Source organism: Hordeum vulgare, chromosome 1H, assembly GCF_904849725.1.
Source record: "Hordeum vulgare subsp. vulgare chromosome 1H, MorexV3_pseudomolecules_assembly, whole genome shotgun sequence".
NCBI classification, from domain to species: Eukaryota; Viridiplantae; Streptophyta; class Magnoliopsida; order Poales; family Poaceae; genus Hordeum; species Hordeum vulgare.
Genome location: NC_058518.1, coordinates 439,767,301 through 439,779,409, shown reverse-complemented (window position 1 = coordinate 439,779,409; position 12,109 = coordinate 439,767,301). Strand labels below are relative to the sequence as shown.

Below are 12,109 nucleotides of genomic sequence, written 5' to 3'. Positions count from 1 at the left end.
GACAAAACCATATAAGAATTCATCCCAACTTGTTATCCTTAATGGCAACAACACATGCATATCAACTCCCCTTCTCTTTCTAGGACTGAACACCGCAAGATCGAACCCATTACCGAGCTCGTCTTCCCATTGCAAGAAGATCTAATCTAGTTGGCCAAACCAAACCAAAACTTCGGAGAAGAAATACAAGGCTATACTAAATCATGCATAAAAGAGATCGTCAAAGAACTCAAATAAAACAAGGGTCGATCTGATCATAAACTCACAATTCATCAGATCCCAACAAACACACCACACAGTCATTACATCGAATGGATCTCCATGAAGATCATGGATATTGTTGTATTGAGATACAGAGAGAGAGAGAGAGAGAGAGAGCCATCTAGCTACTACCTACGGACCCGTAGGTCTGTGGTGAACTACTCACGCATCATCGGAGCGGCGGCAAGGTTGATGTAGAGCCCCTCCGTGATGAGTTTTCCCTCCGGCGGAGTACCGGAGAAGGCCTCGAGATGGGATCTAGCGAGAACACAGGCTTGTGGCGGTGAAAAAAGTATTTCATTGACTCTCTTGAGGGTTTTGGAATATTGTTTAATTTATAGTGGAGGAGGTAGGGCAAATGGAGCGTGGAGGGGCCCACACAACATCGGAGCGCGCCCTTCTGTTGCGTGGGGCCCTCCGGCAAGATCTTCCTTGGCCTGCAAGTTCTAGGTGAACCTTATATTCAATAAAAAATCCTCAAAAAATTTCGGGATGATTTGATCTTATCTGATATTGATTTCCTGTGAAACAAAATATGGCGGAAAACAGAAACTGACACTTGACACTAAGTTAATAGGTTAGTCCCTAAAAATGATATAAAAAGGTATAAAATGATAATTAAAACATCCAAGAATAATAATATCATAGCATGATACAAGCAAAAATAGTAGATACATTGAAGACGTATCATTGTCCTTGATGCAACAATGGCGATGTATAGTAGTGGCTCTCCTAGACCGACAAGAACCCCGAGAAACACTTTGACAAGTGGAAGAATCACTGAGTTAGTTAATCCCTTCCCCACTTTTCCATTTTCTTTGCATCCCCCTCTTCAGATTCGGATGCGGTTCTCTTCCGTGTCAAAGCTGCTTGTTCTTGCTCAATCCCCGATGCACATCCGTCAAGATTGTTCATTTCTGCACCCAATCAGTACAGTAACAGCATAGGAGCTCTCAAGTGGATCCTCCTCAATGATCCTCAACCTAGCAGGGATTCTCCATCTCTGCCTCAAGAATTACTCACTCGAAGGGCAATGTATGTTGAAGCTATCTTTAATTATTAGTTAAGTAATCAACCAGGAAGATCACGTTTTGATCTTATCCAGTAGCATGTTCAGGGAATACTAAGTGTCGAACCTTGTTGGCCATGTTTGCATCATGTATGCCTTAGAGTTCCCTAGTCAGCGCTTAGTCAAATGACAATGTAATAATTAGTTAACAATCTTGTACCGAATCAAGTCACGCAAGTATGTTTCGTCTTATTGACCACCACCTCTCTTTGTGTTATGACACTGTCAGTTATGTGCCACGCTTGCTAATTCAGTAACTTTTTCTGAATTTAACTAGATACTGACTAAATTGCTATGTGATAAAAAATGTAGACTTAGGGCCTGTTTGGGACAGCTCTACTTCATATAATCAAGTTTCGCTTCATTAAATTCACTCTATAGCAGTTTCATATAGAAATTGTAACCTTTTTAAAAGAGTGTTTGGCTTTTATCTAGCTCCAGCTTCAGGAATGATAAATTTGGTGGAAATTATATATTTGATTGGATAAATAAGGAGAAACGAAGGGGTATCCATTTATTGGTGGCATTGGTGGGTAATTTCCTTTCAACACCATCTTTTATTTATTTTTTGAAGCACCTCCCAAAGAGCTTCACAAAAAACACTAAGCTATACCTCAGATTCTAGTTTTTTGCAGAGCGTCATGTCCTCGAGCTACCCTGTTAGGATTGTGTTTTCTAGATCGAAGCTGAATTTTAAGGAGCGGAGTAGTCCCAAACATGCCCATACTCTTTGAGAATTACTCACTGTTTTTGTTATATGATGAAAAATAAAGAAATTTTCTATGGAAGTCACTGACTGAATTGTTATGTCATAAATAATAGTACATTTTTCCTCTGAAAGTCTTTGATTCAATTCCCCTGTGATCAATAAGTTTAAATTCTGCCCTGAAAGGCACTCGCCGAATTGCTATCCCACCAAGTTACAAATAATTCTCTAGATGCGACTGACTGAATAATATATATATATATAAAATATCGAATCAAATCGAGGTGTGGTTCCATTTTAATGCATTGAATTTACAATCATAACCAAATCAAACAAGCCAAATCGAAGTGCCACCCAAAAACTTCCCCAGTTCACACCACGCTTTGGTTCACGTACCCCCACTACCATTATTAAATGCAACAACGGCTACCCTTACTTAGGTGTTCGAAAGTACTTCCTCCGTCCAGGTGCATAGGGCATCTAACAAAAATCGGTATTCCAAATATATAAGTCAAAATACGTTAAAGGAGTTTCTTGTTTTCCGTTTTCATTAATTTTCATTTTGCATGCTGCTATTTTCATTGGCTCATGCATTAAATATCATTTTCATGTTGCTCTTTAGGAATTAATGACATGAAAAACAAACCTAGTGATTGGCCCCTGACAATTTTCCAAGTGGGCCAAATATGATTCATTATTGATATTGATTTTTGGTTTAACATTCCTCATCCAATCTCCATGCACCTAGGTTACGACGCAGCTCCTTAGATGCCCTATGCACCTTGACGGGGGAGTACATTTATCACTTAATGGACCCACCAAGGATGGTACTTCTTTCGTCTCAGTTTATAAGTCATTTTACGAAAACAAAATAATCTCAAAACACTTAGGCGCGGTGCATTAACTTTCATCTCGTTTCTTGTTTTTGACATGAATAAAGGAATCAACCAATAAGAGACGTGAGGCATGTATGTTTTTAATAACTTGAAACTAACTAGCACGACATGCAGTGGTCATTGCATGCAATGGTCTTAATTAACAAATTAACATTAGTTTCTCTCATTTTCCTCTCTGTCTTGGTCGCGGTGCATAACCTAAGATGACTTATAAACCGAGATGGAGGGAGTATTTAAGTTGTAAAATAATTTCAACATTAAATGACCTGATCTGGCTAGAGAAACGTGATAGATGGATATCAATAGGTGGAGAGTGGGTGGAGAGTGAATTGTAAAAACCCACCACATTTGGGGCATCAATTGCAGAAAATCACGAGGTGACTAATCTTTTGCAAAAAACCATCGCGTATTCAGTAAAAAAATTGCAGTATGCATCGGTCGGACGATTTACTGCTTTTGACCGTTTTTCCGACAGCTGCGGCCCGCTTTCACCGTACGTGGCCTAACAGCTAGGCAACGACGCCGTCACGTGCAAATGCCTTTTCCCACTCGCGTCGGACAGACCGAGCGACTGTGTCGCGCCACTCCACACTCCTTTCCCTCGCTTCTTTGTTCCTCTCTCACTCTCGCAACCTCCCTCAGCCTCCTCTCCGCTCGCCACCGGCTGCCAGTGTGTCTTGGAGCGACGGCGAGAGCACTGAGGACTCCGACGTGTAGTTCATTGCTTTCTACGACTCCCCTATTAAGGTCTGTTCGTTCGACCAGGACTGGGTTTAGGGTTTCGATTTATTCTTTTGAGGATTAGGGTTTGTGTGCCTCCAGATCGATTTGAACAAGTCTTTTGTTTACCAGATCCCAGCTACAATCGATGGCCCATTGTACACTAGTGCTATTGAGGATTTGGGGGTGATGTGCGAGCATGGCAAGACAGGGAAGAAATGTGTATCATTTGAGGGGGTAGCAGTGGGAGGAGGTTCATTTCTTGTGTTGTAGAAGTAAGTTAGCAAAATTGGTGTTTAGTAATTCTGTTCTAAAAATAATTCTGTTCTAGGGTTCATAGTTCATGTTCATTGTCCTTAGATACTGTTTATTGTTCATACTCACTGTTCATTTTATGGATGAAATGGAAATGCCCACTATAATTGTTGTTTAGTCTGAAAATGAAGATGCTCCAATCATTTGTTGTTTAGTTGGCTTGATCTAACTAAATCTGCACCTTAACTGTAACTTTAACTTTAACTTAATTGGATCTTTAACGGGTGACATCACGTTTGAACTATTTATTTTGTATTTCAGGGTGTTGACAATTGTGGATTAGTACAGTGGGTGGATGAGAAGTGGCCAGATCATCTCCAGAATGCTCTTCATAAATCGTGGCGTATGTATGAGTATAGCAAGCATGACAGTAGGATTGCATGCCTAGAACATTCAGCTGCTTTGCACAATATTACAAAACAAAAAAATGAGTTGCAGAAGACTTATGAGAAGCTTGTTAAAGATGTGAACAACCTCTTGGATTCCTAGGATAATCTGCCTCAGGTAAATCACCAGAATGATGCTCAGAGGCCACAGATAAATCACCAGAATGATGGTGAGAGCAGCATGGAAAAGGATGCTGAGATCAACAAATTGAAGGCAGTTGTTGACCAGTTGAAGTTCATTTATGTTGCTCAAGGAAATTGCATTAGAAATATGAAGCACAATCATCTTAAAGAGAAAGAAAAGATGAGCACTAATAACAGGACTCTGAAGTGGTGCTGGGTTGATTTGAAGAAAGAGAAGGAGAAGCTGGATGTTTGCATTGCCGAGCTGATGAAAGAGAAAGAGAACGTGCTACAAATCCTCATCCGCTATTTTTGTTTCAACAATACACGCTAACTTGAAGAGTTTTTTTTTCAAACCATGCACGAAGACTGCATATGTATATATAGTAGTAGAAAAAATAAGGTTCCAAGCGACCATTACAACACGTGTTATTTGTTAGGCCTTGTTTGGTTGTAGTGGATCTAATCTTCTAATGGAAGTAATCCACTTAGGGATTAAATTGATACCCTCTTGTCACCAATCCATGCATACCAATCCCCTCTCTTTTAAGATGTCGTTTGGCTCTCTTGGACCAAGGAGCAGCAACGGAAATGAGCAGCCACAGTGACTCAATGGGAAGAGAGGAATCAGCCTCGTGCCTCACGTGGATTCATTCACAAATCAGAGGCGATTCATTTGCGCCCCGTGGATTGAAGGAGATCGGCGTGGGTTGGGCCGCGAAGTTCCCCGCCATGGCCCAAACCAAATACGTCAACTCACATCTACAGGGAATTGTTCCCGGGAGCTCCTACCTGCCGCTCACTGCAGCAGGTAGCCCAGCGCCGCACAGGGGGCGCCCCGACTGGGTCGGCCCAGTTTTGTTTTTTTCTGTTATTTTTCCCCTTCTCTGTTTATTTTCTTTTTCTGGTTCGTTTATTCTTTTTTTTTCTTTTTTTTATTTGGAAGAAAAAAATTTGAATTTTAATAATAAAAAAGTTGAAAAATTGTGAACAAATTTTTAAAGCACGAACATTTTTTTTAACTTGAGAACAAAATTTTAAAAAGTAGAATAATTTTGAAAATCCCTGAACAAAATTTTCAAGCACGAACGTTCTTTGAATTTTGAGAACAAATTTTGAAACCGATATTTTTTTTAAATAAGTGAACAAATTCGGAACCGTGGACAATTTTTTAAAGCACGAACATTTTTTGAATCTTGAGAATAAAATTTGGAAAAGGAGAACAATTTTGAGAAAAACCCCGGAAAAATTTGAATCAGCGGTCAAATTTTTAAAGCAAGAACATTTTTGGAATTTTAAGAACAAATTTTGAAACTAAGTGCAATTTTTAAAAAAGTGAACAAATTTGGAAGCACGGGAAAAAAAAGAGAGCACAAATATTTTTTGAATCTTGAGAACAATTTTTTTGAAAAGTAGAACAATTTTGGAAAATACCGAACAAATTTGAAAGCGTGAACAAATTTTAAAGCACGAATTGTTTTAGCATTTTGAGAACAAATTATGAAAGCGAGAACAATTTTTAAAAAATGCAAACAAATTTGGAAGCATGAACAATTTTTTAATACACAAACATTTCTTGAATCTTGAGAACAAAATTTTGAAAAGGAGAAAAAAATTGAAAAACCTCAAACAAAATTGAAAGAGCGAACAATTTTTAAAGAACGAATAATTTTGGAATTTTGAAAAAAAAATTGAAACCGAGAACAATTTAAGAAAACGTGAACCAATTTGGAAGCGCGAACAATTTTTGAAATACACAAAAATTTTGGAAAACAAAAACACTTTCTTAGTCTATAAACAAATTTGAAAACAGGAGCATTTTACAACCATATAACTTTGTTTTTGTAAGTAAAAATATTTTTTGAAATTTGCAAAGAAAAATATAAGACGGGAACATTTTTTGAACTTGTGTACACTTTTTAAAAGAGGAACATTTTTTGAACTTACGTACATTTTTTGAAACGGCAAATGTTTTTTTAGAAAATGAAGAATATTTTTCAAACGTCCCGAACATTTTAAAATCATGAATAGTTTTAGAATTGGCGAACAAAGTTTTAACAAGTTTTCAATTTGTGAACAAATTTTCAAAAAAGATATACATTTTTCATAAGACAGGAACATGTTTTATTAAAATGTGAACAGAACAATTTGAAAAATCATGCAGTTTTTCGAATATGAAAACAATTTTTGAAACACGAACATTTTTCAAACATAAACACATTTTGGAAGAAGTAACATTTTTTGAAGCACGGACATTTAAATATAAACTGTGAGTACGAGAACATTTTTTGAAATTCAAAATGAAAATTATAAAATGTCAAACAGGAAAATAGGAAAAGGGAAAAGGAACAAAACTGAATGAAAAAATTATAAAGGAAACAATAACATTTTTTTGAAGAAAAGAATATTTTTAAACTTTGGTGAACATTTTTCAAAAATGTCAGACATTTTTCGAAAATCCTGAACATTTTTTGAAGCTAGGAATGGTTTTGAAAAATGGCAAATATTTGGAAATTAGGACATTTTTATAAAATCAAGTACATTTTCTGAATTTCAAGATTTTTTTTAAAACATGAACTTAGGTTAAAGATATAACCATAGAAAAAAGAAAAAACACTAGGAGAAAAACGAAAAAAGAAAAAAAAAAGAAAAAAGCGAAACCGAAAAAGGACAAAAAATGAAGCTGAAACCGGAACTGCCTGCAGAGAGAGACGGGCCGGCCCAGTTTTTCGCGCCCCTGTGCGTTTCTCCGACTATTTGACGCAAAAAGCGTCAAATAGGGTTTTTATTGTTCCCCGCCAGAATTAACCACGTGGATTGGACTGCGATCCCGGACGATCCATTTGGATTGTACCCTAACCAAACAAGGGTGAGAGTCTGAGAGAGAGATCAGAGAAGAGAAAGAGCAGAAACTAGCCGGAGACAGAAAAAGCAAGCAAGAAAAACGACCACAGGGAGAGTGTGCCACGGTCCACCGTGATTATACTTTTTTATAAGTGGTCCACCGTGATTACATACTACGTGTATATCAATGGCGGTGACAAAATATAACACTATGAAACGCAAAATCCACTTACAAGCTTTACAACCGGTTCAATCAAAGCCAAGATAATCAACATAACAGTGTTCACATCACACATCAAACTAAGGCTCCACAGGACCACAGATACAGATAACAGCAGCAGCACCACCACCGGTGATCAGGCGAGGATCATGCACTCAGGCAGAGGAGCCTTTGAGCTTCTTGGCGATGCCGGCGAAGTACTTACCCTGGTGGAAGGCGTGCTCCAGCTCCATCTCCGACGGCCACCTCGACCCGTCCCCGGCGAACGTGCCGGCCCCGTACGGGCTGCCGCCCTGCACCTTGTCCATGTCGAACATCTTGGCGCCGAACGTGTACCCCACCGGCACGAACACCATGCCGTGGTGGGTCAGCTGGGTCACTGCTGTCAGCGGCGTCGTCTCCTGCCCGCCGCCCTGGGTGCCCGTGCTGAAGAACACGCCCGCCGGCTTGCCGGCCAGGCTCTGCTCCCTCCACAGCCCGCCCGTCGCGTCGAAGAACGCCTTCATCTGCGCCGCCATCATGCCGAACCTCGTCGGGAACCCGAACAGGACGCCGTCGGCCTCCGCCAGCTCCTGAGGGGAGATCACCGGCACGTCGGTCTTGGGTGGGGCACCCATCTTGCCAAGGACTTCCTCGTTCAGGATCTCAGGGACCTTTAATTAACATGGCAAAAAAAGATGATTCAAGATAGTTCTTGAGCCTGACGAGCATCGCAGCGGAGCTCACACGCTGTTGTAAACTGATAAACAGGACTGTCGATAGAGACTGACCTGCCACACTTTAACCTCCACGCCTTCAACAGAGGAAGCACCTTTCTTGATCTCATCAGCTAGCTTAGCAACATGACCATACATGGAGTAGTACCTGTCAAAATTTGGTAATGATTTTACTTCTTACTTCTTTATGTCGACCCGCAAGAAACAAGACATAATGATATATCTTTGTCAAATAAACATCAACCACTGCTACTTTTTGATTACGCGTGTTTCAGAGAACTTTAGTAAACACGCTAGGCTAACAAAAGGAATAAAGGACATCATGAACCAACTAGTCTATTACCCACCGCACAAATGTTCATCAATTAAATAACTGTGTAAGACACTTGTGCCGAGAATTTGTACTAGCTCTAGTACAAAGTTGTACTAACTTTGAGACATTTATTTTGAGGGAGGAAGTATATAACTACTCCCTCCGTTCCTAAATATAAGTCTTTTAAGATGTTTTGTTAGAGGACAACATGCGGATGTATATAGACATACTTTAGAATATATATTCATTTATTTTGCTCCGTATGTGGTCACATAGTGAAATCTCTAAAAAGACTTATATTTACGAACGGAGGGAGTACTTCAGTAAACTTAAGGCTGTAAGTTCTACTGCTGGTGATTGAAAAGAGTTTGCCCCCACAGCCACTAAAAAAACAGAGTAATCAATGTACAGGTAAAACTATAAGTTTGAAAAATGATGTCAAAATGTCACGAAGGGTTTGGGGCGAACTGTCAATCAAAGGTCTAATTAGAATAACCCAGGTGTTTCCCATCTTTTATCCAAAGGCTTCTAGATGCCTACTTTTTGGTAGTTGGGAAATCCCATTCAGCAAGCAAAATTTAAAAACATAGGCCAATCATAGCTTATGTTAGACAGTGATAGGGTGATACTAGTTAGTTATGTGCTTATGGTTTCTAATAGATGTGACTTCAAAGAAAGACGAGTGATGATAATTGATAGAGAAATGCTGCTTGCCAATAGCACGATGCATCCATTGCACCAAGGACTGAACACTCAAAGATGCTTGAAGACTCTAGTACTGTAGTTCGATTATGACCAAGAGTGGCATTCTTCAAATGCTGATTTAGGTTCTCATCCTTTCAGGATTAATTGTGTCATATTCCAATATTAAGAAGGCCAGCGGACTTGCGCATACTTTTTTGATAATTACTTTTGTGCTTCAAATAAGCTTTGTTGAGGCAGACATAATTGTGGAAAAACTAAAAGTCCATGTTGGTGGTGTGGCACTAGGAAGCAATAAGATCGAACACTACTACAAGCAAAGATCCAACACAGGAGACAGTGGGGTTGTAGTGGGAAATCAACAGCAACAGAAAAATGTCCTTTTAATCGCGGTGCTGCAACTGACAAATTTGCATATGTAAGCTGAAAGAAGGCCACCAAAATTTTAATCAACCTAAGACTATTTTTTAATAAACCCATTCTTTTAATAAGAAAGCATATCATTTCAAATAAGGAAGAAACTCATAAATTTATTTTAAAACGAGGGAAGGGGTAAACTAAAATTTGATTAAACATTTAGGCCAGTTCTCACCTAATACACAAGTTCCACATCGTACAAAACAAATTAGATTTGCATCACACTGATGATATTATGATTTCCATCCTATTTAAATCACAAAAGCTTCCATTTTATCTTTCTTGCTTTAAAAGGAGCTGTGCTCTATCATATAATAGGATATACTACTACATCGCACTAGAAACCCGAGCATCATATGCAGCCATGACCCATGAGTAGCTATCCCTATTAGTTGGTGGGAACAGGGTAAATGGTAAAGCAATTTCCGCATATTCTGCTAGTATGAAATTCATATAGGAAACGTAGCCCAAAGCAAGCAACTAGGGACAGTCAACAACCTTGGTGCTATTCTTCAGAAAGTTGGTAATCAAGGTGTTGCTGACTGCATCCACTGCCAGTGGTAACGGTAATTGGTTCGAGAAGTCGCGGATGTCTGCCGGGGCGGCGGATAGCAGAGAGGTGCGCGTTTCACACGACAGGGAGGAAAAATATTCAGGTAAAGGGACAGCTGCAGGATTATTAGTGCAGGATCAGGTCCCCGTCCATATCCGGCATCGATCCCATCACGGACCACCAGACCCACCACCGATGAAATCCACCCTGACTCCATGATTGATGATGCCCCCATACATACAGCTAATAATCTCTGCGGCTCTGAACCCTGCACCTGGACTGAACTGTGACCCGGATGATCATCAAAACTAGAGGTACAACCCTTCTAGATGGAGGCATCGACGGGGGGAGAGGGTCTCCGAAGAAGAACTGTACACTAATGGTCTGTGGTTGCTGCCGGGACATACGTTTCAATCCGATAAAGAAGGGCTCTACACAGAATCATCAACTATCTCTGATATTAACAACGTCTAGAAATAAGTACCATGCACACGAGACGAGAGTGAATTGTAACGCGGGGGTTAACGAAACAGTTGGTTTAGAGGGAGGGAGCGGGTGCTTACACGACGTAGACCTTGACCGCCATGGGAGGCGCGTGGGAGCTCCGCGGATCTGAGATCTGGTAGGAGGAGGAGGACGGCTCCGGTTGTTTAATGGGTTCGAGGGGGAAGGGAAGGGAACGGAGGCAGTGGGCAGTGATGGGAGATGGGAAGGAAGGCCGGGAGCATTTATAGGCCGGCGGGGTTGCCGTGCCGGTTGACCTCGGAGGTGAGGTCCCAAGTCCCAACCAACGAGTGAGTACTACAACCCCTGCCAAGCGGATCCGGGCACTGCCACTTGTGTGTGTGTGAGTGACCGCTGCTGAGTCACGTGCCGCTCATCCCTGGCCTCCGATTTACTCCCTCTGTTCCTAAATAGTTGTGGTTGGGTAGAACTAGATTAGTTTTCCCTAACAACAAATATTATGGTATAGAGGAAGTAGTATTTATTTATCTATTTTGGACAGACGGCCTCAAAACTTATTTACGCTGTACGTGTTTTTTAGGCGGACACTTATTTATACTTGCAACGGCTATTTTGTTTCTAGTGCTGTCTTTGCCATATTTTTTTAAAATGATAGTTATCCTGCATTCATTAAGGAAAACCGAACTAAAATCAGATTGTCCAGTTAAGTATGAAAAACTCTCATCATCATGCATGAGGGGGCTGCTCGTCTTCGTATGATTCTGGATCAATTTGTGGAGGCTACGGGCTTCGGATTAACTTCACCAAAAGCATGATGGTGCTGGTCCATGTCAAGCTAACGGTCAAGGAGCTGTTTTTTTGAGCTCTCGGATGTGTTGTTGGATCCTTCCCCCAGCCCTACCTCGGCTTGCCCTTGTCTTGGGAGAAGTTGAGATTCACTCACTTCCCTCGCCTGTGGGGCACCTTGTGCTGATAAACGACGTTCTGGACGCCTTGTCCACGTATGTCATGGCGGCTCTGCTTCTTCCGTCAGCTCTGATCCGAGAACTGGACGCCCTGCGGCGTGCTTTCCTATGGAACGTGGCGGATAGGGCTTCTGGAGCTCAATGTTTAGTGGTGTGGGATCAGGTGTGTCGTGCTAGGTCGGAGGGTGGTCTGGAGGTGCGCAACCTTGCCACTCAGAACGAATGTCTCCTGCTGAAGATGATCCATCGTCTGCACTTCGCTCCTCATTCACGGTGGGTTGCCTGGGTGTGGACCGTCGGTAATGGGTGCTTGCTTCTGGTGCGTGGTGAACACGCGCTGGGGGGACACATGGGGTCCTTGCCCGGCTGCTCCCCCTGTAACGCGCTCTCTCCATTGTCGACGTGGGGGACGAGCGCGTTTGCTCCTTCTGGAAGGAC

The 12,109-nt window shown here is 41.1% G+C and overlaps 1 protein-coding gene and 1 pseudogene across 1 annotated transcript; one reads left to right on the top strand and one right to left on the bottom strand.

Annotated features, from left to right (window-relative positions):
- The first annotated feature begins 2,845 nt into the window (after positions 1 to 2,845).
- On the top strand, positions 2,846 to 4,810 carry LOC123400157 (annotated as a pseudogene).
- A 2,626-nt stretch (positions 4,811 to 7,436) lies between these two features.
- Positions 7,437 to 11,048, bottom strand: LOC123443428 (NAD(P)H dehydrogenase (quinone) FQR1-like). The gene is made up of 3 exons (XM_045119791.1): positions 10,805 to 11,048; positions 8,311 to 8,404; positions 7,437 to 8,193 (listed from the first exon to the last, which is right to left on the bottom strand). Exons 1-3 carry the CDS (start codon positions 10,825 to 10,827, stop codon positions 7,696 to 7,698), a joined length of 615 nt encoding a protein of 204 aa, XP_044975726.1. The 5' UTR covers positions 10,828 to 11,048; the 3' UTR covers positions 7,437 to 7,695.
- Positions 11,049 to 12,109: the final 1,061 nt, after the last annotated feature.

Coding starts and splice junctions, on each gene's coding strand:
- LOC123443428 (XM_045119791.1), bottom strand. CDS start 10,827: ATGGCGGTCAAGGTCTACGTCGT. Junction 8,405..10,804: donor GCGGTCAAGGTCTACGTCGT/GTAAGCACCCGC, acceptor AAATTTTGACAG/GTACTACTCCATGTATGGTC. Junction 8,194..8,310: donor TGGAGGTTAAAGTGTGGCAG/GTCAGTCTCTAT, acceptor TGTTAATTAAAG/GTCCCTGAGATCCTGAACGA.